The sequence below is a fragment of the Bubalus bubalis genome, chromosome 1 (genome assembly GCF_019923935.1).
Source record: "Bubalus bubalis isolate 160015118507 breed Murrah chromosome 1, NDDB_SH_1, whole genome shotgun sequence".
Lineage (NCBI taxonomy): Eukaryota > Metazoa > Chordata > Mammalia > Artiodactyla > Bovidae > Bubalus > Bubalus bubalis.
The window spans coordinates 43,408,559-43,434,884 of NC_059157.1; the positions used below are offsets into that span (position 1 = coordinate 43,408,559).

Sequence of the window (26,326 nt, forward strand, 5' to 3'; positions counted from 1 at the left end):
GAATGGATACGCAGGTGGGGTCAGCACAGGAATGGGCTTCACTCCGTATTTATTGACTGGGGAAAGCAGCGGGGGTTTTCAGGAAAGGATTCAGGTGGAATCCTAGGAAACCAGAGGCCTCTCACTGGCCGGGGTGTCCTGCCTGTGGGAAGTTGAGGGAACAGGATGCACGCAGGAGTTTGGACCCCCCTCCGCCCTGGACAGCCGGCTCCTCAGGGCACGTGGCCCGCCGGCTCCTGCTGTGAAGCTGCCCCGGGTCCTGCAATTAACCAGACCAGATCGGGGACACGAGCAGGCTGACATGCTGGGAACCGCTTGGTACAGAAGAGACACCAAAAGTTGCCTTTTGAAGTTTTATTGTCTGAAGCGAGAGAAAGCAGAGAGCAAGAGGCACATATGCTGACCGCCCCAGCATCTCAGAGCCCCCAGGCCTGCAGGCATCATGGACAGAACACCCCAGCGAGGAGTCAGCTCACCCCTAGCCCACACTGTCCAGTACCTGCAGACACAGTTGTACGGGGAAACACCCGCTGTTCTGCTCAGAAGGACCGAAACTACTAACAACACAACACCAAGATAAAACCACAACGTGCGAGGGGCTGTCAGGCCACGCGGAACGCCACCCACAGCGATGGCACGGCCCCCTGGCCCCTCAGTGGGCGGGTGAAGGGGCAGCCGCGGGGAGGAGCTTGGGCTTGGCCTGCTGGGGCAGCACCACTTCGGGGATTTCCTCCCCGTGCTTGTACACGCTGACCGTCACGTCGATCTTCTCGCCGCCGTACTTGTTTTTCACGTGCATGCTGTACTTGCCCGAGTCCTCGGAGGTCACGCCCTTGATGGTCATGCTGACATACTTGGCCTGCTCCACCTTGACTGAGAAGTGGTCACTCAGCTCGATGTCCTTGTCATTCTTGAACCACACTACCTCTGGGTCAGGGTTCCCAAACACCGTGCAGGTCAGGTTCAAGGTCTTGGGGGGAGAGCAGGCAGAGAGGGGGAGATAAAGAAAGAAGAGTCAGACGGCCTCTGTGTGGCTGGACCTGCGGCCCCACCCAGGTATTGATCTGCCCCACCCATCATTTATTTGGTCAACATGCTCTTTGTATATGGAGGCACCACTGGAGACACCAGGAGCCTCAGACACAGCACAGAAGGTGTCCCATGGTGGGAGGAGTGCCCTGTGTATTCAGAAGAATCAACATCTGTACCTTGAGGAGATAAGGTCCGCAGAGGCAGCCCAGGCCCAGCAGGATGCAGGGACCCCCCCCCCAACACTGGCTCCACACCCAGGGCCTGTGTGAGGATCCCCTGCCCTTCCGGGCACCCCCTGCCCTCACCTTCCCCTCCATGATGGTCACCACATCGGGCAGGCCGCCGATCACCTTGCCACGATCTGCAACAGGAAAGCAACTCGGCTGAGAACACCATCTGCAGGGCTGTTCCTGGGGGTTGGGGCACCCAGGGGCCAGGAGGGGCTCAGGTGTGGGGGTGCTACCTGACAAGGCTCATGGCTGGGGGGCCCCTGGCCGAGGTCTGCGTGGAGGAGTGTGATTCCATGTTGGGAGGGGCTGGCAGGGTGGTGGGCAGAAAAGGGGGGTTGTGAAATGCTCTAGAAGCTCAGACTGAGCAGGGCTTTGAGGATGAAGGTTCACCCTGGCCACAACACCAGGCAAACCGCGTCCCCCTGAATTCTTTCAGGAGCTGGAGGGGCCTGGTCTCTGGAGAGAGGATTTTGCAAGGGCAATGTTTTGTGTGTGTGTGTGCATATATATATATATATATATATATATATATGTGTGTGTGTGTGTGTGTGTATAGTATAATTTTCTGCCTCCTGTGATGTTCTGACATCTGAAATCCCTCCTGGCGGGCAGATACCCCCCACCCACCAAGGGCCCACCAGGAGTCGCCCACAACCTGTGCCAACCCCCCAGCCAGGCCAGCCTCCACCATCTGCCCTGCCCCCAGAGGGGACACTCCCCTGCCTGGATCACCCCAGCCAGGTGCCCGGCAGCTCAGAACACCCCTGTTGCCCAAAGCCCAGAGAAATCACTAGAACGGCCCAGTCTCGTGTTCACCCCACCCTGCCTGCCTTTCCCTGCAAACCCCAGGCAAGGCCGTGGCCTCCGTCCCCCTCTGTCCTGCCCTCTGCCCCCTGACCCCGACCCCCACATGCCTGGCACACCCCTGCCTCCAGGACTGGAAGCCTGTCCTGAATCTCCTCAGGTGGCCACTCCTGAGTGAGCAGCGAATAAAAAGACACAGAACGGGTTGGGGGGCGGGAAGGAGGGCAAGGGGGAAGGGGGGCTGGCATTGGGCTGCAGGGCACCGGGGTGGGCGGCTGGGGGCAAGAGGGAGCATGGGCAGCCCTGGGGCTTCGTCAGGTGAGGCGGGTCTGCTGTGCTCACTCTGTGTACACCATGAATGCTCTAAAATACGGACCCTCTACCCCCACCCTCAAGAGTGTACTGTGCTTGTAATCAAGCCTGTACTCACTTTTCTCTGCAAAAGCAGCAGCCCTAAAAATTAAAGAGGGCAGAGGGGAGAGAAAAAAAGAGTCATGAGCAAATGCTATCAACTAAAGCATCACACATTCGAGAGGTCTGCTGGAGACAGAGCTTCTCCAAGAATAATCCAGGTCACAGGGTCGAACAGAGTTCTGATGCCTCCCACCGCCCTGCCTTCCAGCTGCTGAAACCCACAGAAAGGCCTGCCATCCACTCTCGTGGGGTGAAGAGATTTCTTTTTTCACCAGATTGCATTGGAGATTTTTAGATATTTTTTGAAAATGTTGATTTCTGATTTATCTCAGTTATGCATTCATCCATCAACAAATACTTACTGAATAACTTAGTGTGGGACAAAGACTGTTCTCAGTTTTAAAGATACTCTAAAATTGAGACACAGATTAGAAATCCCAAGTCATTCTTTAAAAAGTTGCTCTGAGCAATGGAATATTAATCGGCTAAAAAGAAACGAGCTCTCAAGCCATGAAAATACATGGAAGAAGGTTAGGTGCTTATGACCAAGTGAAAGAAGCCAGGCTGAGGAGGCTGCAGACCATGGGATCCCAGCAGAAGGGCCTCAACCAGCACGGGGCAGGGGGTTCTCGTGAGTATAGCTGTCATCCCTGTCATTGTACGTCTGTCCCAACCCAGAGACTGTCCAACACCACGAGCGAGCCCGAGCACGACCCACAGATTCGGGCTGATGTGGCCTATCCACGCAGGCTCACCAGCCGTAACTCGTGGACGGTGTGGTGCGGGTGCTGAGTGAGGAGGCCACGCATGGAAGGGGCAGGTATTTTCTGTCCCTTCCTCTCAATTTGCTGTGAACCTAAAACTGCCCTAAAAATACGAAGTCTTTAAAAGGAAACTAAACATCCAACATTTTAAAAATTGCTCTGTATGATGTGTCGCTATAATTATGCCTATTTCAGAAATTCAGTATTTAAATTCATTTAAAGTAACCCAGGGTCATTATAACTCTAAAATTAACTGTTACATGCATTTACAGTTTAGAAGGACACCTTCTTCTGGATGTGGAATGGCTTAAATTGCCAACTTATCCCAATTCCTAGAGCTTCACATTTTTTGGGTCAGTGAGGCATCCACAAAGGTCCCCACACTCAACCAAAGAACGCCTGGTCCCCTGAGCCCCAGAATAATAGACAAACGTGCAAGTCTTACTTGAGCTGCTGGAATTCGGCAAACGCTTCATCGAAAGCTGTAAGGGAATATTTCGTACGTTAGTGAGAGTTTGAATGTGCTTGGCTCTTACTCACTCACTCTCTCAGCTCCTGAGTTTGCTTCGTGAACACTGACAAATAGCCGAATGAATAAAGCGCTGATTCAGAAAGTAATCCTCTCTGAATGAAAATTGTATGAAAATCTGGATGCTTGGGGCTGGTGCACTGGGACGACCCAGAGGGATGGAATGGGGAGGGAGGAGGGAGGAGGGTTCAGGATGGGGAACACATGTATACCTGTGGCGGATTCATTTTGATATTTGGCAAAACTAATACAGTTATGTAAAGTTTAAAAATAAAATAAAATTTAAAAAAATAATAATATAAAAAAAAAGAGAGAATTGTAAAATTGGTGGTTTCCTTTTCAGCATCCTGCTTACCCTGATCTCCTAGTACAAAATTACCAGGGGCCAGAGAAAAATGATCTTACCCTGACCAGACAGGTCAAGCGAGCGCTGGTGGTTCTTCTTGCCGTCAAAAATCTCAAAGGTATACTTCCCCTTGTCCTTCTCCGTGGGCTCACAGATCTGCAGCCAGGCCATCTCCTCACTGCCGCCGATCCTCATATGCTCACTAGATGTGATCTTAGCATCCCTTTGAAAAGTCACAGGACACATTCGACTTACAATCTCACACTACACGTGAGACACTCTGGGGCATGCTGGGCGTCTTTCAGAGGAAGTCTCCTCCAAGCTGTAGAGTCGATGTCATCGTAGATGTCTCTGGATATTGTACATTTACGAACCACATCAGCAGCTCAGCTCTGAAAACCTTCCGAAATTAAATCCGATACTTATTTTATAGAGATACACTGTGGTTTAACATCTGCTTGCTGGCCACACATAGACTATCATATCCCTTAGGTCATGACTTATTTTTCTACTTAAAAAATTAAAAACAGAATCACCGTATGATCCACTGTATGATCCAGTGGATATGTAACCAAAAGGATGGAACAAAGGTTCACAAGGCAGGACTCAGTAGCCAAAGGTGGAAACAAGTGTCCATGGACAGACGATGGATAAGCAAATGGTGGCCCATGAACACGATGAAATGGGAGGAAATTCTGACACCCACCACAGCACGGATGGCCTCAAGGACATCATGCTGAGTAAAACAAGCTGATCACGAAGAGAGAACTACACCCAGCATCGACACAGCCATGATGAAGGCTGAACACAGCATTGAAGGAGGGGGCGTCCACCGAACGCCAGACCACACGCAGCCTGCCCTCATGTGTCTGGAGCCCTGCCGCCCGCCGGGTGTCTTGCAGGAGCCCCCAACCCCTGGGCCAACATGTCCCCAGCCAAGCGTGACCCTGAGACCAGCTCCAGTCTCCGATCCGAAGCCCAGACTTGACCTCTGCCCCCACCCCATGGTCACAGCCCTGCCGACTTGTTGGACTGGGGACTCATTCTGTCCCCCAAACACACAGGAAGCCCCCCGTCTGCAGCAGACCCACCCCTCCACCACCCCCGGCCTGGCTCCATCCCCAGATGAACCCTTGCCTCCAGAACCTTCCCTGGCCAGCAGCCCCACGCTCAGCCCACACCTGCCACAGCAGTTCCAGGAACCTGTCAGCTTAGAAGAAGGCAGACCGATCCTGCTGGAGCAGCACAGCTGTGGCAGAGTTCACTGTCACCGTCACCCCACTGACCGTGACCTTGGCTCAAAGGACTGTCTGTTCCTTACTGCCTGGGGACTTAAATGGGCCAAATTGGATAAAACCGCCCCCTTGGTTTTATTAGTTGATCACAAAACCTGACTGAATCCCTTTATTCCCAAGCAATCTTAAAACACCTTACATTAAGGAGAGAAAGAGGCAGATGTGTGAAAGCCTACACGTGTCTGCCCGTTTGTGTGAAAGCAACCAGGAGGCTGGTCCCTGCAGGGGTGGGCTGGCAGCAGGATGGCCCCGAACCTCCCCTCCCCCGGGAGCCCCAGGCTTCACTGAGACTTCAGGGGCCTCAGAGCAAAGCTCTGAAGCTGAGCTAAAGTCCACACTCTGGGATTAAAGCAGCGTTAACTGTTTCCTTCTGTAAAGAGGCCGCTGGCGCTTCAGTGGCGCTGCTGCTTCGATGCCTTCAGCAGCCAGTACTTCGCACTTTGAGGTCTAGCCCTCCCCCATCACAGGCATTTCACCTTCCAGCAAGAGAAAAAAATCCCCTACCAGAGGACGCTTCTGCTGACTGCACTTTGTGGGTTTCTAAGTCCTCAGGAGCAGGTTTCCACCTTCCTCTAAGTGGCCCTTGGTGTCTTACTCAGCATTTTCCTCACAGAACAATCGGCCTTGCTGACGTGCATGATTCACCAAATCCTCATCATTCTCTATTGATTTCTCATCACCCACTGGCGCAGAATGCCTGGGTCCCCAGGATGAGTCTCCCTCGGGCACCCCGACTCTGTTAAGTGGGCCCTGTAGCCTCCAATGGCAGGCTGTATTTCAACAAATGCTTGTTATTCTCTGCATTTCCAATTATTGTCAAATAAGAACTTGATCGTCAAACAGTGCCATATAGCCGAGGTTCTGTAAGGCACGTGTGAACACGCTGGGATCCTGTCCACTGAGAAACAGGTCTGGGTTTGTGGACGTCACTGAAAAGGTGGTCTGGAAAGGTTGCCCGTGTCCTCAGTTTAGAGACAGACTACCCACAGTCCCCACTTACTGCCCGACGGAGGCCAGGCCCGGAGGACGGTAACCCTGAACTTGGTCCTTTTCCTGACAGACTTGAAGCTTTGACGAGTGTGGAGATAAGCCTGGGAGGAGGGTCGGGAGGGCAGACCCCAAGGGGCTGGGGGCAGGCCCTGGTCCACCGCTGTGAGCATCGTGGGAGACTCTACTGTTTCAATTGTGAGCATGGCCCCCTGGACGGGCAACCGCAGCAGATGTGAAAACAGAGAAAACTGCTGTGTGCAGGGCTTGAGTTCACTTGCTTTCTTCTCTTAAGTACTATTAAGTGTGTTTTGGTCCTTTCTTTTTAATTGATCTAGTGGGAAAGCAACAGACTGGAAATCTGGAGCGTGGTTTCTGAATATTCTTTTTCCATTAGCTCTGCCAGATGCCGACAAAACCTGTGTCATCAGCAAAGCCACCCTTGTCTAAACCGAGACAGCAGAGGACGCGATCTCCGGCACCTCCAGCACTTCTCTTTGTCCTTCTCCCCCCATTTCTGAGATGGCCCCACCCTGAGCCCACGGCTGTCATCACTTCTCAAAACTGCCAAGTCTCAAGAGGACTTGGCCAGGAGCCCCGTGTCCCAGCGATGGGCCCCGGGCACCACCCTGTGGACACACAGGGCTGCGGCCCACGGCACGTGGACACTTACTTGTGGTACCAGTTCACCTTCATTTCCTCAGTGAAGTATTTCATGAAGCACTGAAGCCTTATTCCTTCTGGGGTGCAGAGAATCTTCAGTGGAGACGCAGAGGCTCCTGCAGAAGACAGGGCAGACTCAGACCCGAGGGGAGCAGTCTGTGCTGCTGGGTGAGAGCAGGCCGGCCCTGGGCCAGGAAGCCCGGCCACATCCCTGTAAAAACATCCTCACCCAAGTGTGTTCTAACATCCACACCGAAAGTACCTTAAAATCTCCTGAGGCATGAAGGGACTCAAATGGCCCCGAGAAAATGTTCCCGCGGGGCTGCTCACGTCCCCCAGCCATGTCCATGCGGCCACTACTGCAGCGCCCACTTATAACTAGACCACAGGCAAGCCTCCAGTGCAGACGGGCCCATGCCGACGGGCCTGCCCGGTGGGCAAGACCACACCCAGCTTCTCACACCCCTCCCCTCCCTCTTCCTTCCCCCTGAAGGGAAGAACCCCCGGGGATTCCGTCACCTACACGTTTTGTGGAAATGCATCAACAATGCCCCGGTGGGAGTCCCTCCACGGGGCTCTGAGCTCAGAGCCAGCTACCTGAATGCCCCACCCCATGGCCTCTGGAGTCCTCTCTCCGCTCCTGCCTGAAGATAAACCAGAAAATGGCTTTTCTAAACCCCTTCCTGCATCGTGCTTCTCCGCACATTTCACCCTGTGGTGGGGGGGGGCTCAGTGGGCTAACCGCAGAGGGCAGCAAGCCGCACATCCTGGAACACAAAGATGCGGAAACGCTGCAGTCTTAACAGAAGAGCGTAAAGAGGAGGGTCGTTTTTCAGACTACAGTTAGAGTCAGCAAATGATAGCGAGTCCAGAAGGGTTTCCAGTCAAGCAGGGAGTGGGGACTGGTGTACTGTCTGTAAGACGCAGGGGCAGAGGAGAGCGGTCGGGTCTGACTGCGGTGACTGAGCACGCACGTGGGACAGCCGGGCAGGAGAGCGGCTCTGGGAAATATCTCGGCTCAGATCCGGGTGCCGGTATGTCCCTGTGCTCCTCATCGAGCCTGCACGGGGTTACACCCTGCCCCACACCACCAGCCGGGTCTCACTTCAGACGGAATCTACGGATAAGCAACTGAGCCCGCCACGGGGAGAAGGGACGGCGGGATGCACGTCCCGGGTAATCAGACGACAAGAGCCTGGCTTCCGGGGCTGACGCTGACCGGGGCAACACGCCGAGGAAATCGTGTGCTTATCCTCCACTTTATCTCAACTGCGTCCTGACTAAGCCTTGACTTTGAAGCTTTAAGGAGCATCTATGTCTTATCAGACAAAATTTAACCAGATACATATTTAATCTTTGCAGTCACCACACCAAAAAGTAAGTTCTGCCGTTGGTGTTTCTGTTCCACAGCTGATTATTTGATTAGACATTTCAGAGTTCTGTAAGTATTAAAAATCAAGGGATACACTATAAGCTTGGCCCCCTTAAGAGAACATACACCTCAGACATTTTTGTGAAACTGGAGGATTACCAACGTGAAAGAATTGGATGGGTCGCATCCTCGAGTACACGTCTCGCGAGAGGAGGGAATGCTGAAGGACATGAGGAGGAAGCCTGGGCTCCTGAACTAGGGCCACGAGACGACCCCGGCGCTGCCCAGGACCCTGCTGGTGGCAGCAGGTCACACAATTGCCCGGGACCAGAGTTCTTGTCTGAATACTGTGGTCCCTCCCAAGACGCTGCCAAAGTACACAGGGTGCCTTAGCACACCTCGTGGACTCAGTGCTGATGTGCTGAGACTTCACTGAGGACCCTGAGGCTCCAGTTCTGCCTTCCCACCTCAGAAGTCAGGTGGAAACGTAGAGGAGTGTCAACAGCATGTTCTCAGGTGTGTGTTCACACACAGCGTCCTCCATGCAGAGAACTGTCACTCTGGCATCGATTCTTATAACGGGTTTGTTTGTATCCACAGAGTTACAGAATTTTACCTCTGAATGAGAACCTGAAAGTCACCCCTCCAGATTCCTTATCACAAGGGTGAGGAGGTCGAGGGACCCTAACTCTATCACAACGGATTTGCTTTGCAGCCACACATCGCCTTCAGCCCTGGGGACACTAAGAACAGACTCTTGTTCTGTGGGCCGTTAGCCTGACCCCACAGGAAAGCCCCTTCATATGCCTCTGTCATCCACAAGCCGCTGTCCTGCCACTGAATCTGGGCCTGTTCACAGATGTGCTGTGGATCCATCAGCTGTGGAAAATGCCCTTCTCAGGAAATAGAGAGTCTAGGCCCAAAATGACTTGAAAATTAGAAGACATTTACTTACCACAGACTCTGCTCATCGCCAAAATCATATCCTCGTACACTGAAAGGAAGGAGGAAATGCACGGTTACAGGCCTAATTTATCAGCAGCGTTTTCACGTTTAATTAAATTGATACTGGAAAGCAGGATGTTCAGTTGAAAAATGAAATATTAAAATGGCAATGTGTATCCATGAAAGGCTTAGGTGGCGATAAATCCTAATTTCTCCATTTTTTAAACCTGGAGCAAGGACATTTTGCTCAACATTCATCTGACCTTGCATTTAATTGAACCACCTCATCCTGGGTTCAATCATTTTAACACATTCATCACAGGACAGGATTTGGCTCCTGTTGGTGGACGAAGATGGCGTTTCAGAGAAGCCCAGCGTAACATCCTTCTCAACTCACTCAAACGCCTCTGAGGACAGCAGGAGTAGAAGCCTGCCCTCTGCTGCGCTGCTACCAAAGACACAATATGCCCAAGGGCGCAGGATGCCTCGCCCGCATCTCACACCCATCCTGCTGGCCAGGTGGACCTCCCTGGGGAGCAGGGACAAGGCTCTCATCTACCTTTGCCAGCTATCTCAAGGGTAGACACGTCCTGACCCCTGTCGTCTTTCAAGGTTGCCTTGTATTCACCGTGATCCTTCTTCGACAACTGCAAATGAAACACATCCCATACGTATGTAAAACTGATGCCATGATATAAAACCTAATACAAGCTAATGTTTCCTTTGCAAACCATGGACATCCAGCATGCAAAATGGGAGATAAGGCAGAATTCGCAAGAGATATGGAAGAGTTTTCTTCCTTGTTTCTGTTTTCTTTAGCCCACTCCAGTATTCCTGCCTGGAGAATCCCATGGACAGAGGAGCCAGAAGGTCGCAAAGAGTCAGACATGACTGAAATGACAGAGCACGCGCACACGTGTGCACACACACACACACACACCTTTGGTATGAGCAGCTCACAGACACCCTTCTCCAGGTCAGGCATCTTCTCCGTTTCATACAGAACATCATCCTTTAGCCACTTGAAAACCGTTTCCTTCTTGGTGTTTGCAACCTACAAGACAGGGGTCTTATGTTGAGTACGTGACTTGCTGGAGCTCATGAGAAAAAAGTCTTTCCTGATTTCAAATCACAGACCTAAAAAAAGTGAATAAACTTTTATTATAGACAGTGTCAGACAGAAGCTCACAGGAAAGCTATCTGTTCTATCAATGGTAAATACATTTCTAAGTTCCAGCTTCTGAAATAATTAAGCCCCGACAGGAAGAACGAATGACTCCTCCTTCTTCTAATCCAAGAAATCAGATGGTGTAAGTTTCTTTTGGTTCATAGACGATTTCAATAATAAAGACAAGTTGTGAGCAGTGTATTTTAAATTTATAAATAATATAAAACCACACGCGTGTGATCTGACCATCTCCCTGATTGTCACTCCCTTCTGGGTGGAACCGATCTCTCACCTTACACACAAGCCGAACCTCACACTCTTCTGTAACATCCCAGTGCAGATACTCAGCAAAATGTGGGCCTGGGGGGAAGAAGGGGAAAAAAGTTTTTAAAAAGGAGAAAAATGTATACACAGACACATACATATAAATGCATTCGGGGCAGAAGAAAGTAGTTGTTCAGTCTGAAACCAAGATAACTTAATAAAACTAATCTTCAGGGCTTTGACCTCAGCATGTACAATCCTGGTACAAAAATCTCTATTTCCAACAGGACGACGCTGCCCAGTCTCTCCTGCTTACTGACATCTGACGGCTACTGCCCTTTAGAAAGAAGAATAATGAAATATTATATTTCTTCTCAAGGCAAGTGTCTGAATAAACATCCACCAGCATAGCCTATAAAAACCTTGAAATAGGAGAACTAATCTAAGTATGATGAAGAAAAAGCAGTTTGACCTAGCAATCATATCAACATGTGATATTTTATTTACATAGCATCTGAAATCAAAGATGAATTTATATATCTGTAGAAAATACCATTTTGCTTAATGTAAAAGTCATATGCTAATAACACATTCAACACAAAAATACAAAGCAGATTTAGAAAGTATTTTTTAATTTCTTCCATATAAATACATTCTACAAAGTTAAAAAATCATACGGTAGAAATAGGTAAAATAAATATTTTTGTCTATTAAAAATAAAAATAACATAAAACAATAAAATAATATTTTTATATTTTAAAAACTGTATTCTAACTTTTTTAAAAAACAACAGAAATTCTGTATAAAAGTGTTTTTCAAATAAACCCCTGGGCTATATTTCAGTTTTTTATCTATTTTCCTTCATATCTAGTTATTGATAATATGCATTTTTAAAACAATGTATTTAAAATATATTATTTGTAACTAAACAATTACATCTAAAAGTTCAAGTTCACACAATTTTAAGTAAAATAACAAGTTCCTGGGAATTGGAGTTGGGTCTGTGGCCCTCTTTCCATCTCTCCTAATAAAGCCCCCACCTCACTGCCTCCCTCCATTCTTTCCTCTTTTTGTTACAATTGCTGGACTCGTATGGACCTGTAACGGGGGCACCCTTTCCTTGTCACTGCAGGGAAACATGAACACTAAACAAGAGATTCCAGGGCTTTTCAAGTAGAAGCAAGAAAAAAGCACAGATGAAATAAAGGAACAGAAAGGGTCCAAACTTCTACAGAATAGAAGAGATCTGACTTCTCCATCATTTTAAAATTGCAGTTAGCTGTCTGGCCTGACAGGATCTGCTCCAAACAAATACTCAAATCCTACACCTTTGTCTATGCCAGTGGTGGGGGAGCCAGCCGACCACCTACCTTGTTTCCTGAGGAACTCCTTTCTTTGAAATTCAGCCTTTTCTAGGACAGCCTTGAATGCTAAATCCAATATTTAAGGGAAAAAAACAGAAATGAAATAAACATGCTTCTCTCAAATCAGAAGAATCTGTTTTGAATTTTCTTTTATGGACATACAAGGACCTTCCACATAGCGTACCGTCTCCAATAAGAACCAGAGAAGACTGGCTTTTCGCTTTTCCGTCTTGAATCTGCACGGTGTAGGTGCCTTCGTTATCAATGGTGAACCGATCCATCACCATCTCGATGATGCCAGTGGACTTGTCACACTTGATTCTGTGTGTCTGGGAGCACACAGGGGAGATGAGAATCCCACCTTCCCGAAAGGGAAAATGCCTTCCCGAAGCTTCCCCTCTGGGATCTGACAGTCACTCAACTATTGTATCTTAAGGGAGTATGCTGCCCAAAACCAGAAAGTGAAATTCCATCCACTGAACCTCTTGGTGAAGCAAAGATCAAATAAGGGACATTTTGTGATGACGCCCTGGGTCTACGTGAGGAGCAACCTACACTCGAATCCAGCAGAAACTCTGCACGTGCCCTGGGAATGTGCAACCACCATGAGATAGCACATGGGAAGCAGAGCGGGATGCACTGGGACCCGTGTGACCACAGAACCAGAGACTGCAACACAACCACCTCCACGCCGTGAGGGCTTCCGTCTCAAGGGCTCAGGGCCCATTCCGACTGGTCGCCCCTGCCCCATCACCACACTAGCACCAGGGCTGAGGGTCTCCAGGCTCTGCAACCCCAGCTGGGTAGCTTCAGGGGGACCCTTCCCAGCACAGCCCGCCCAGGGCTCAGTCTGCAGACTCCACCCTCGTCGCCTGTGATGAGCCGCAGGTGCTCCGATCCCGTGTGGTTGCTAATGGGTCACGTGTTATTCCACGTGTTATTCGAGGTCGCCATTGAGCATGTCAGAGGCAGGAGGGGCACAAGCACACGGATGACCATCTCCAGCGCAGCCGCCGGGCAGGAAAAGGGGGCCAAGGTGCCAGGATGGGCTCCCCAGGGCATCCACTGCAACAGCAGAAGGCTGCTCCCTCAGCCTGGACCTCACCCTGCTCCATGCCCAGAGTGAACAAAGGCACAGCCACCTCTGCCAGTGATGCTTCCTGCAGGCGTTCCTGCCTCCTTTCAGAGGCAGGCAGCCGGGACTTAAGCAAAGGCTTCCCTGCCTGGACCGGACCTGTCCCAGGAGAGCGCGGCCTGGAGCGAGGTGAGCAGGGTCGCCAATCGGGACCTGTGGTCATCACCCAGTGTGGGGACCAGGGGAGGCCACTCTGTTCATTAGAGATACCCTCCTCCCACGACCCTCAACTTGACGATACTACCAGGACGCATTTCTGTTTGTAGGTGACTAATAGAAACTGCGTAAGATCAGCCACGTCCTGACAGATCATGCACATCTATTTTCAGGATGCTCATCTTCCTCTCTCAGCTGACATTCATATTGTGGATTCCAAATGCCAGCGTCCCAAGAGTGCCGAGATAAATGTTAGTGAAAGAGCGCCTTTGTTCAGCGTCCCTAAGCTCAGCCCCCTCAGCATCAAGGGTTGGCTCCAAATTCTCCCTTGGTGTTGGAGGAGGCCCCTCTGCCTTCTCCCTCCTTCCGTTTTATCCAAGTGCATTTCCAAGATGCCCCGTCCATGGCCACTCCGCTCAGTTAGCCCACCCCGCCTCGTCTCCAGTCCACACCTTGCCCGCTCTCCCTCGGGAAGGCTGCAGGGCACACCTGTTCCCCAAACTATTCCTCCTGAGGAGAACCTAGGAACCCACTACTCTGGGAATCTCCTTTATATTCTCCAGGCTCTAACAGCTCCTTCTCAGAATCAGCACTCACTGTATGTGGCACTCATGGTAAAGAACCCACTTGCCAATGCAGGAAACTTGAGTGTCCGATCCCTGCATCAGGAAGATCCACTGGAGAAGGGAATGGTGACCCACTCCAGTGCTCTTGCCTAGAAAATCCCATGGATGGAGGACTGTGGTAGGCTACGGGGGGGTCGCAAAGAGTTGGACACGATTGAGCGACTTCACTTTCTTTCTCTCTTAAATGACTTAGCTCACACATAACTGTTTTAACACGCTCTGTACTTTTTCTATATCATCCTCTGACTCAAGTTGTGTTTCTTCCACTCTGGATAACCTCCAGGAGGGCAAGGTTATATGTCATTTTTCTAGGCTACAGAGGGCACTCAAATGCAATTTGCAGAATATAAGCTGCCAACCACGGGGAAAAGAGAATGAGTGTGTGAGGTCCCAGGGGTTAACGTGATGCCTCAGGTTCTCCTTGACCAAAGATGACTTGCGGGCTTTAACTGAATCAAGCCAGCCCATGCCCATGGGCCTTAACTTCCAGTAAACATAAAAAAATCACCTTGACAGTTGGAAATTCCAATACCATTTCTAACAGGAACACTGTGTTCCTGTATAGGATGGCTTAGGTATTTTTCTGAGACACATGAGCTCAGATTACTTTTGAGGGTGGTCATTTTGGGAGATGGTGCTGATCACAGGGAGCGCATGGGACCTGTCTCCTTCCCGGAGACTCTGGTGGTTCTCGGGGGGCTAGACAAGGAAGGGGCAGCAAGCTGAGGGCTGAACAGAGTACCTTGTGGGGCCCACGAGTGTCTTTGTAGTTCTGAGTATTTGCTTTTGCAAACCAGAAGCAAATTTCAAGGAGCCGCTCTGATTCTGTCAGACTTTTGCTCCCTTTAAGCATCTGTGAGGAGCAGCCTGCAGGAACCTGCTCTAATTAGGCCTGAGAGGGGAAAAGGAACCTCTCTCACCAACCAGATCCTCAGCAACCCAGAGCCTTCTACATTCTCTTCGCTTCTGCACCATGGGGTCTGAGCAGGTTTGAGAAAAAATTAGGCTTCTAGCAACTGCCATTATGCAGTGAGATGAAGTTCAATGATTTTATGGGGGCCATAAAATATAGGTTTCTATGTGACTTTCACAAAACAGCATCAATCTCCACACCGAAAAGTCACCTGTGGATTGCTAATTAAGGCAGTGAAACAGTACAGCCCTATTGCAAAAGATGAGCTGTGTAGCGAAGATGTCATTCTTAAAGCCAGCTATCCACAGCAGGTAGGAAATGTTAATCAAAATATACTCTACAGATAAAGCACAATTACATTAAATTCCATTGCACGCCTACATGATCTCTGCTCATAAAAAACATCTCCAGTCACCTCGATCACAACGCTCTTCTATGCACAGTGTCCATACTGTGGGCTCTTCTGCAGCCAAGAGGAAGCTGCGTGCTTTCTGCTTACTAGCCACCCCCCCAGCTTGTACAGTCCTTCAAGGACGTCATTATTCTCAAGGGGAAGATGGACTGGGGAAGAAACTCACAGGATCTTTGTCCACACACGACGTCTCTCTGAGGGACATCCATCTAACCAAGCTTTACTAAAACCCGTCAGACATAGGCATCAGACCAGGGATGAGGAGCCCGGCTCAGAAGGAGCGTGAGTGACCCCACCTCCCAGCCAGTCCCGTTCACACTCGTGCAGCAGATGGTTGAGGCACCTGAGTGAGGCTCAGTGTAATTGCTGAACAGATACAAAGCAGTGGGTACCAAGCGGAAGGAGGACAGAGGAAGTAAGGACGCCGAGACTCAGGAGACCCCCAGGGCACCACTGAACAGTAGGGAAGGGCTCCAGTCAAGTGGTTGGCTTTTAACTGTGTTCCCGGTTGCGCTGTAGTAATTAGACACAATGACTTATGCGGAAACACAATATTCCACAAGCAAAACAGGAACCTTCTAACATTCGTAAGCTTCATTCTATACAAATAAAAGCAGCAGAAGGACAAAGTATTGCATCACAGCATCCTATGATTTTCTTGGCCCAGATTCACCCAGAGGCAGCCTAAAGCTCAAGCTCAAGACACTAATTTCCCTGGTGTCGCCTCCCACAGGAGCTCTGGGGGCTGGGGCTGGGTGAGGGAGGCCTTGCTCCCATCAGGGCAAAAATATCTGCCTTCAAAACCCCCATAAAGATGGAATAAATGGACCTGTGGAGCATATCGCTCACCCCGTGTACCCAGAACCTTTCCATAACACCAAGCTAATGTCTCTAAAACGTAGATTGTTGTTTTTTAATTGTAATAGGCTTGAATTTAAAGACCTCCCCATCTCTCATGAAACCCAGACCAAAGCTCTGAACAGTGCCAGCCCCAGCCTTCTCTCACCCACCTTGTCAGCCTTCTACAGCCCAAAAGGGATGGAAACAGACCCAGAATGCCGACTTTCAGGAGCTGACCTTCCCGTTCGCACCGGGAAGCCTCCAAAGCCAGAGACCACACTCACACACACTCACCTCGCTGTCGGCGACTTCTCTGTCGTTGATGATAAAGCGGTAGCTGGAGCCTGGGGATAAGTGCTCAGCCTGGAGCCAGAAGCGGACCTGGCCCTTGTCGAAAATCTCATAAGCTAATTCTGACTTCAGAGGAATCGCTAGCAGAAGAAAAGAAATCACAAGTCAATAGTGCGTGAATCCCGGTGAGAAAGAAGAGTTGCGTGTTGTAGGAAAATCTCAATCCTCAGTATTACATTTTTTGAAAATGTAAAAAACCCCTGAGCATTGACTTGATTATGAAAACCAAAACTAAGAAACACAACTCTAGTTAGCCCGGCACTGCCATCAAAGCCTCACACCCGTGGGTCCTCAGCATGCATGGTCTGCTTCCCTGAGGGCCCAGGGACCACAGACACATTCCGTCTGAATTCAGCGTAATCCACAGCTGAAGATCCCACCTGGTGCAATTCTCACTTGGATCAAGCAGACACACTCAACCCGAAATCCAAAACATGGTATGCAGTGAAAATCACTGCCGGTTACAGTATCAGCCACTACTTGTTGTGAGCCACACGGTGACAAGCACGTGAGTTGCCACACAAAGCAAGGCCCCCCAGGGCTGCACAGATCATAGACACAGCCCTGCTCTGATCCAGGCCCACTTACTGGGGTTCTTGATCTCATTGCTCAGGGCCTTCAGACGTTCCAGCTCTGAAATTAAGACAAACAGCATCAGTAGTTTTGACCTGTATGTTCAGAAGTTTTAAGCCAGAGCAAAGCTAGACAAAACAGAGATTCAACGTCACCAGGATTTCATTTGAGGCTGTGAAAGAAATGAGAACTGAAGTGAGAAGGAGATGGGGTAACGTGAGCTGTGAACAGTGCCGGGAGCCGGCATATTGCATATTGAGTGCATATTGCATATTGAGTGCAGCACTTTCCACAGCATAATCTTTCAGGATCTGGAATAGCTCAACTGGAATTCTATCACTGCTGGGAGCCAGAGTGAGGAGCTCCACCCATGACAAAGGTCATGAGGAAGGAGGCTCGGCATACGCAAAGGCGGGATCGAGCCTCAGGAGTCCCCCTGGAAATTCTCGAGCATCTACCCCCAAAACCAGAGTCTGCCTACTTTCTGCTTTGTGCTCTCACCTACACCTCTGACTTTACGGGGGGCTGTCCCCCACTACCTCTCTCTGAAAAAAAGAGTTAACTTACAGCTCCAGTTAATAAAGTTCCCGGGTGTGATAGTGTTTCAACCTACAAACTCCTTTGGAAGTCCTCTAGCCTGCCTGAATAGGTTTTTCCGGCCACATGTGATTGCTCAGAGCCTCCCAACTGTGAGAGGCAGGAGATGTTCTAAACTGTCTAAACACAGATTCCTTTGAGCAGTTAAAAGATTGATTAGAAATTGTATTGGTGAAGGGTTTTTCACTTGTTGGGCCAATGTTTGCTGCTAAGTTTCCATATCCCTTTCCTGCTGTGTCCCTGGCAGTGTATTGATTAATATAATTGGTGTAAATAGTAGCTTTAATGTTTGTAACCTGGGACCCTTGAGTTAATTCTTTTTCTTGTTATAGCCCACCACACCTTTGCTCTGTAGGAATGCAACTTTATCTAATGCTTTTGGAGGGTGGCGCTTGATTAATCGCCTTTAGAGAAAAATAAGTTTTCTGAAGAAAGGGTCTTAAAATGTTAACAGGCCTCCGGGCCAGAAGATGATGCAAATCACCTAAACTTTTGCATATGATAAGCTTGCAGGAAGAAAGCCTGGCTTACTGCATGACTCTACCCGTTCCCCCATGCATAACTTAAGGTATAAAAACTACTTTGGAAAATAAAGTGCGGGCCTTGTTCACCGAAACTTGGTCTCCCCATGTCGTTCTTTCTCTTACCTTCTGGCTGAATTATTCAGCCTCTTTTCTTCACTGAATTTTCCTACTGAGCTATCCTTATTTCACCACTCTTTATATCCTTAATTAACGTTTAATTAAGCAGTTGTTTCCTGATCCTCGCCGACGCCGTCCCGCTTCGAATTCCCTGGATCCACCGGGGCTGGACCCCGGCAAGTCCCTCCAGGGAATCAGTGCATGTGTGCTCAGTCGCTTCAGTCGTGTCCAACTCTCTGCCACCCCACACACTGCAGCCCACCGGGCTCCTCTGGCCATGGGATTCTCCAGGCGAGAATACTGGAGTGGGTTGCTAGGGCCTCCTCCAGGGGATCCTCCCAAGGGACTGACCCCCATCTCTAACATCTGCTGCGTTGGCAGGCAGGTTCTTTACCAGTAGTGCCACCTGGGAAGCCCCGCAGGAAGAAAAGGGGTGCGTTAGGGCTGGTTAGGGTGGCGGTCCTGAGTGCGGGGCTGGGGGGGCAGCTGTGTACCAGACTAGAGGCCGACCTGCACAGGGTGACACAGAGGGCTGCGCTTCCACATCCTCTCATTCCGTACGAACTCTTCCATGAAATGGGTCTGGCTCGCCGAGAACATGCTGGTCTGTGATTTTCCTTCTGCTTTCAGACTGTCCTGCTTCAACATCTCTCTCACCTACCCAGAATTTCACTGTGGTGTATTTTCATGAGTTAAAAAAAATGATAATAAACTAAACAATAAAAATTAAAAAAAAAAAAAAACAGAATACATTGCTCCTAAGAGTCTCAAGAATAAGTTAAGAAAATTGAAGTTTCTAAATAATTTCTTTCACCTTCCTTCCTACTTAAAATTAGAATTTAGAAATGAGATCACGGTTACAGAGGTCTGTATGCAAATCCACTCCAGCCTTTGGGCTTCTCCAATGGCTCAGGGGTAAAGAATCTGCCTGCAGTATAGGAGATTCAGGTTGGATCGATCCCTGAGTAGGGAAGATCCCCTGAAGGAGGAAATGGCAATCCACTTCAGTATTCTTGCCTGGAGAATCCCATGGACAGAGGAGCCTGGTGGGCTGCAGTCCAGAGGGTCAGAAAGAGTCAGACACGACTGAGCACAGCACAGCATTTGAACTGAACAATGAAGCAGACTTCTTGTGACCAGAAGTAACTCAACCTGGACAGCTGATTTAAAGGTCTCACAGCAGGTCTCACAGCAGGAACTTCCATACATCAGATGACCTAAAGCTTCAGCCTCAAGGTTTTGCCTGACTGGACTTGATGTCCATATACAATATAAAAGGTACTGGAAACGTTCATCCTTTGCAATGATTTAAAATTTAGGTGAAATGTCTTCAAACTCTCAAATGGAGCAGAGGAGTACACCACTTATCAGAATTCTTAAAGGATGTTTTGCAAATAAAAGGCTGTTTGAAGACCACCACATGGGGTCAGAAAGGGCAGCTTAGAAGGCCTGTGAGCAGATTCCGGCCTGTTCCTGCTTGCTGGGGGCCCCAGGAAGCAGACACAGTGCACCACTCTGCCGTTCTCCTGCTGGTCCCGTCAGATCACAGGGGCTCCCCCAGCTTACCCAATGTCTGCACGGGACCCTCAGACGCCTGCCATCATCAGACCCTGTCCCCTGCCCCCCACCGTCCTAGCCCCCGCCTCCCATCCTAGCCTCCCCCACCACCACTGTATCCCTCTTCTGAGACCACCCCTTTGGCTGTGGCAAACAAACTGCCAGCTGATAAGGAAAGGATTAGATGAGCAACCTATGGCATTTTTGACTGAGGACTCTAAGGCACTCGGAAGCCTTTAAAGACCCACATGAAGATCTGAGGCTTCCACCCAGAGTTATGCAGTCCCCTCTAGATCACAGACACAAGAAACATCAACCCAGGCAGGGGGAAGCCTCCTCCCAAGGCTGGTTCAGTGCCTGGGGACTCAGACCTTGGGACCCGCCTAAGAGAAGGGCTGCTCTTCACCAGGTCGTGATGAGCTGACTTCCTTCACTCCTTTCTGCCATCTGCTATTTGTAAGACAGAGAGGGATCTTAACTATGGCAATTAAATGTCATCTCGTGCACACAAATACATACATCCATATGTGTGTGTTTTCTTTTATTAGCTGATTATCCAATTAGTTAGTGCTGGGAGGAAAGGGAAGCTTCTTTGCATGCCTCTCATTAGTTTTATGGACTTAATTATAATATGCTAGTTGCTACTTGCCAAACTAATGAAATGTAAATAAAACTCATCTCTAAAACACAAATGGGAGGCAAATAAATGCAATATAGAGAGCAATAAATAAAATACTTCCGGACCAGTGATTTACTTAGTGGCTAGAGTAGAAACTCAAGAGTTTGTGTAATTTCCAAAATAATTTTTGGATTTAAAAAAGATTCCCCACCCTTAGCCTCACGCAAAGACACACCCCTTTTCAGAGCAAGTAAGTCTTTTCTCTATGAGCATCAATCTTTCAAAGTGTTACAAAAACCCCAAAGGCAAGCCAGTGTCCCACAGGTGTTACCTTCCTCATCCAAGACAAAGCTGGAGGACACGCCGTCCGTGTCGCTGACCGACACAGAGTACGTCCCCAGGTCCTCTTTGTCCAGGTTCTTGAAGTACAGCTTCGAGCTGGAAGGGGAGAGAGCCCGGGGCATGAGTTGCTGTGCTGGAAGGTGCTCCTAGCAGGTCACGCCAGCCGGCCCGGGGAGGAACTTACTGGTCCCCCGCAGTCTCGACCTTGAACCTGTCGTCATCTGCGATATCCTCGTAGGACTTGCACCACGTGAAGTGGGAGGCGTCCGTCACCTCCGGGCAGTCGAAGCTCAGGTAGACGTTGCCCTCCTCGTCCACGCCTGCACTGACCTCCTTGGTGCCTGCAGAGGAGCTGGGAGCACTTAGGGACACGGCATCTGCCCCGGGCTCTCTCTGGAGAAGGGGTGGCCCGGCACAGAGCGCGTGTCTGTGAATCAGCGGTTTTCACTGACCATCCGCCCAGGATGTCGGCCAACGCGCCCTCGGCAGTGACGGAGGGCAGAGGAGGGCAGAGGAGGGCAGGTTTGCTGTCCCGTCATCACCTTCTGTCCACGTGCTTTTCTGCACCCGGCACCCCTGAAGAAACCCTCAGGGCTGAGATCCAGACACTCAGTCCTTCCCCCTGGGGTCTGATCACTTCCAGCCCTGGGCCTGGGCAGCACGGTCACAGCGGTCTCCCCCACACCCCGCTCTCCTGTCCCCACTTTTCCTCTGGGTCAGGGAGGGTGTGCTGGACGCAGCTGGATACCTGGCCCCACACAGGCCGCTCACGGCTGTCCCTTAGGGGTCAGAGCTGGAGGAGACACGCCGGCTGAGCTGGGAGCTCGCTGACACCCTCCTCACCCAGATGACAGAGCCGGAGGCGGAACACCCCCACTCGCTGGTCTCAGGGAGGGGAGACCCCCGGGGATGCCATGGCTTCCAGTTCCTGGTTCCACCCCTTCTGGGAGGCAGGGGCCCCCTCCCAGCATGTCTCATGTTCTGGGAGCTCACTTCCCACCCTCGGAACCACTTTCCCACCAAGGGCCCATAAGCGAGGCTCTTACTACTTGTAACCAAGACAATTACCAGAGGCCTTATAATTTCTGATCAAAACTCAGCCGTAACCTAAGACACCATCGTCACTGCTTGCCTGCTGTTCTGCCGCTGCCAGTGAAGACCCCCACCCCCTCGGGATGACCTCACACGCCCCTCTCCGCCTGGGTGTCGGGGCGTGTGGTGTGTCAGGGAAGACATCCTTTACCACGTGCGTCAACCACCTCCTTTCACGACAGTCCCGCCATCATCCCGCCCACCCTCCACACACGCGCTTCTTCCCCCTCCAGACCACCCCGCCCGGAGGTCTTGCCTGTCACCAGCTGAGCGGGCGAGTCTCACCTGGCCTGGCCTCCACCAGCACTGGTTCCGAGGTGTCCGAGGGCCTCCCCACCCCACTGGCATTCACCGCCCGCACGCGGAACACGTAGGTCCTTCCTTGGTGAAGGTCACACACCTGGAGAGATGAAAGAAAAGTCACACGTGAACCAATAAACGAAAATGACTTCATCCTTCCTCACATTTTTATTACGAACATGCTTTCTTTTTATAAATATCATGTTCTTCCAGGTCAACCAGCCATGCAGAGGAAGTCAGGGGATCAAGAGGGGAGACGAGATCCAGGGGCGGGGCCTCGGGTCTGAGCCACTGACCCCACCCTCATCAATAACCAGACCCGTCACCGCTGAGCAGGCGCCACTGACCTGACCCGTTACCACTGACCCATCACCACTGACCTGACCTGTCACCGCTGACCTGACCCCAGTGACTACTGCAGGAACTAGAAATAGAAACATTTGGAGAATAAACTCTTCAGATGTGTTCACACTGTGTATGTGTGTGTGTTTATCAGATAGACGTCCGTCAGCAATCATATGAATCGAGTAAATAAAACACAGTCAGTGTGAAAAGACGTAATTCCAGTCATCACTGTGGACGGTACATCCACGCAGCCAGGACCGTGAGGTCTCAGCACCGTCGGGGGTGGTCGCACGGTGGCAGGGAGAGGAAGCTGCCCTGTGCAGACGGTTCCCACACGCAGTTGCTGTGCAGGTCCACAGAGGGCGGGCAGTCCAGAACCCCCAGCGAGCAGGAGGGGTACCCGGTCACACGTGCCAGCCCCTGGGGGCCTCGGGCTAGACCCCAACACAGCCGCTCCCCAGAAGACAAGGCCTGAGGGGCCTGCGTCACCTTCAGGTAGCGATGCGGTGTGGCGGTCTCGTGGACGGTGAGCCACTCTCCGGAGTCCTGTTCTTTGTAGTCCACGAAGTAGCCAGAGACGGGGCTGCTGCCCGAATACACCGGGGGTTTCCAGAGCAGCACCAGGGACGTGTCCCGGACCTCACAGAACGTCAGGTCGTAGGCAGGGCCTGAAAATGCATGGACGCCCGAGTCCCCATGCTCGCCCAGGGCCCGCAGGCCCGTCTCGCAGAGAGAAAGGCGTGCAGGACGGTACCCGCCCACGTCTGCCTGGACATCTGAGCATCACAGGACTCACCCGGGGACCAGGCACCTGCTCCACCACCAGGGGACCCCTCCCACTGCGATAGCACGGCTGGGGTGGGGCTGACCCCCCACCCAGGTCCAGAGGAGCACTGAGCAGTGAAAGCGGGAGGGGCCACAGCCCTGCCCTGACTAATCACTCTAAACCCCCACAGCCTCGGGGAACTTCCACAGCTTTCTCTTCCACTGACTTTTCTAAGGGGCAAAAATTAATATCATTAAAACCACTCCCCTCCCTCCCTGCCCAAAAAAGAAGGGAAAAAGCAATATAATTTGGCCCCAAAATTGAAAATTTTGAGCCTCAGAATTTCTGATATTTTAGGCTTCAACTTTGGGTTTATTGTTTTATGTTGTTTGGTTTTGTTCAAAACATGAGCATATTAACCACTGCATTAGGGACCCTGATGCACTGGATACCCTGACGGGCCCTGATGGACTGGATCAGTTTCTCTGGATATGCCTAGTCCTTGCGAATTTGTGAAAACACATCTGTGCGTGTAGAGCCCTGAGTAAATGCAGATCTTTGACAACAAGGCCCTTCAGAACCAGAGACCCCGGGCTCCTGGGTGCTCTGGGAGGGGGTCCTGAACAAGTGCACAACCAGTGGCATCCGGCTACCCCATGCCGGTCCCAGCTCCCACCTCCTCTGGGAAGCTGGGATCCCCCACCCCTGGAGCAGGTCTGCCCTGGACCAGCCTCTGGCCACAGCGTCTCTGACTCAGGGGAGCCGGGCTCATTCTGCAGCAGAGGTGGGTGGCCCCCGCCTCACATGCCCCCTTGTCACTGCCTGGCTTGCGTGTCCACTGCCCCAGCCCTGGCCCGTGGGGGTGGTGGTATCAGAACCTGTGAGGGGGACTGAGCATCTGCTGGCTGGGGAGGCTGCACCACAAAAGGCCCCTCCTCCGGGCAGCCCTGTGTGTCCAGGAGACCCCCCACCTTACCTGGTTCCGGCATCGTCCAGGCCTCACACTTGAACAGCTCGCTGGGGTCCGACGGCTGCCCGATCCCTGCCATATTGGCGGCGGCAATTTTGAATTCATAGAGCGAGCCTTCAGTCAAGCCCTCCACCTATTCAGAGGATATGTCTACATTAACACTGAGCCCACAGACACAGAAGACAAACTTACTGTCACCAAAGGGGAAAGGGAGGAGTAAGTCAGGAGACTGGGATCAATGTCTGACATACACACGCCTGTGCGTAAAACAGGTGAGTGACAAGGACCACAGGGACTCTACTCAGCGTCTTGTAAGAACCCCTGAGGGAAAAGGACAGACACACGCCTATGTGTGTGTGTGACTGAATCACTGTGCTGTACACAACAGTGTAAATCAGCTCTACTCAACTTCTAATTATTAAGCGAAACGAAGCTGCATCACAACCCACTGTCCATCAGGGGAAGCGAGCATTTCCGGCCTATCGAGGGGCCGATCAGTGAGTCCAGCCCGCCTGCCACGGGGCCATCCCCACTCTCCCTCTCACACAGTTCCCTTGTGCACTCCATACGCCCTCCCTCGGGGACGACTTGATGACCTGGTCAGGAAATCAGGACTCAGAGACGAGAGCCACGAGGGGCCAGTGGCAGAGCGGGGTGGGGCCAGGGCACACGGATGTGTCGCCCTGGAGACGGTGCGACCATCACCCGGTACCCTGGTGGGCAAACAGCGCCTCGCTTATTTCTCTCCGAGAAACCCTGAGCGGCGGCTCATGAGGAGGGGCTCCGGGAGCAAGAGCAGTGGCCGAGGGTTCACCTGGGACTTGACTCTAGGTCTTTCTCGCCCTACATCCTCATGGCCCCGATTCCCTGCACCCGGACGCGATGTACACCTGAGCAAGTGACTCGCTGAGGGGCCTGGACACACACGGGCCTGGGAAACGGGCACGCACAGGCCCAGCAGCGCCGTCTCCACTGCCTCCGCCCTTCCTGCTCTGAGGACAGAGCCTCCTGCCTCCAGCGCCGCTACCAGCCCACCAGTCCTGGGAAGCAGCCCACTGCCTCGCTCTCCTCCTTGCTTCTCAGAAGAAGATGCTTCCTAAGGGCCTCAGGTCTCACACTGAATTGTTTTCATTCATCTTTGCTTCTGTGTCAAATTTTCTAATGTCACTGAACTACTGGATGGGAGACTCCACCCCCAGGGAGAAGTCCCCAGGCAAGAGGAACTGAACCCGCGAGTACCCACCGTCAGAATCCTCTCTTTGAGCGGCGAGGAGTTGACTTCGTGCCAGTTTTTGTGGTGAGCCTCCCGCTTGTCAACGTAGTAGCCGAGGATGGGGGAGCCGCCACTGAACTTGGGCACCTTCCAACCCAGGATCATGGAGTGGCCATCACAGTTCAGGAGGGTGATCCCATAAGGGTGGGAAGGGACGGCTGCAGGAGACACAGCGGGAAAGTCACCCGCGTCCCAGTGCCTCAGCCCGAGCCCCCCACAGCCACCTCTCCACCACGGGAGGCACCCCAGCCCCGCACCCTCCTCCCTCCTGTCCTGCCTCCCTGCCCCGTCTCTGCTGCTTCTTTTAAAGAGAATGGTTTTATAAAGGGCTTCCCAGGGGAAACATGTGGTAAAGAACCCACCGTCCATGCAGGAGGCTTAAGAAATATGGGTAACAGCCTCTCATACGTGTTCACTGCCATCTCTAAACACACCTTCCAATACATACACAGGTCTTCTAATATTTCAATAATACAAGGGCCAAGAATTATTTCAGTCTGGCCTGGACATGTGAAGTAACAGACTCTCCCCGCTCCTCTAAGGAAAAGCATGAGAGAGCAGCTTTCTCATTATGCCTGTGAAGGACTGCCAAGCTTCCCATGCCCGGCAATGACCAGTACCCTTAGGCCAATGAGCCTTAA

At 51.3% G+C, this 26,326-nt stretch overlaps 1 protein-coding gene across 3 annotated transcripts in view; it reads right to left on the reverse strand.

Moving 5' to 3' along the window:
- Positions 1–339: 339 nt before the first annotated feature.
- Positions 340–26,326, reverse strand: part of MYOM2 (myomesin 2) — a 64,435-nt gene continuing 38,448 nt past the window's right edge. For all 3 annotated transcript variants that reach the window (XM_044939014.2, XM_044939012.2, XM_006064795.4), the window contains 20 exons: positions 25,656–25,843; positions 24,419–24,545; positions 23,166–23,344; positions 22,317–22,431; positions 21,124–21,280; positions 20,929–21,035; positions 17,199–17,243; positions 16,554–16,690; positions 12,362–12,506; positions 12,184–12,243; positions 10,842–10,909; positions 10,322–10,435; positions 9,941–10,028; positions 9,392–9,430; positions 7,075–7,180; positions 4,179–4,342; positions 3,690–3,726; positions 2,497–2,519; positions 1,338–1,393; positions 340–970 (listed from right to left, as the gene is read on the reverse strand). In XM_044939014.2, coding sequence (XP_044794949.2) covers positions 653–970; positions 1,338–1,393; positions 2,497–2,519; positions 3,690–3,726; positions 4,179–4,342; positions 7,075–7,180; positions 9,392–9,430; positions 9,941–10,028; positions 10,322–10,435; positions 10,842–10,909; positions 12,184–12,243; positions 12,362–12,506; positions 16,554–16,690; positions 17,199–17,243; positions 20,929–21,035; positions 21,124–21,280; positions 22,317–22,431; positions 23,166–23,344; positions 24,419–24,545; positions 25,656–25,843 — 2,273 coding nt within the window. In that variant the 3' untranslated portion in view covers positions 340–652. The remainder of the gene's footprint in view (positions 971–1,337; positions 1,394–2,496; positions 2,520–3,689; positions 3,727–4,178; positions 4,343–7,074; positions 7,181–9,391; positions 9,431–9,940; positions 10,029–10,321; positions 10,436–10,841; positions 10,910–12,183; positions 12,244–12,361; positions 12,507–16,553; positions 16,691–17,198; positions 17,244–20,928; positions 21,036–21,123; positions 21,281–22,316; positions 22,432–23,165; positions 23,345–24,418; positions 24,546–25,655; positions 25,844–26,326) is intronic.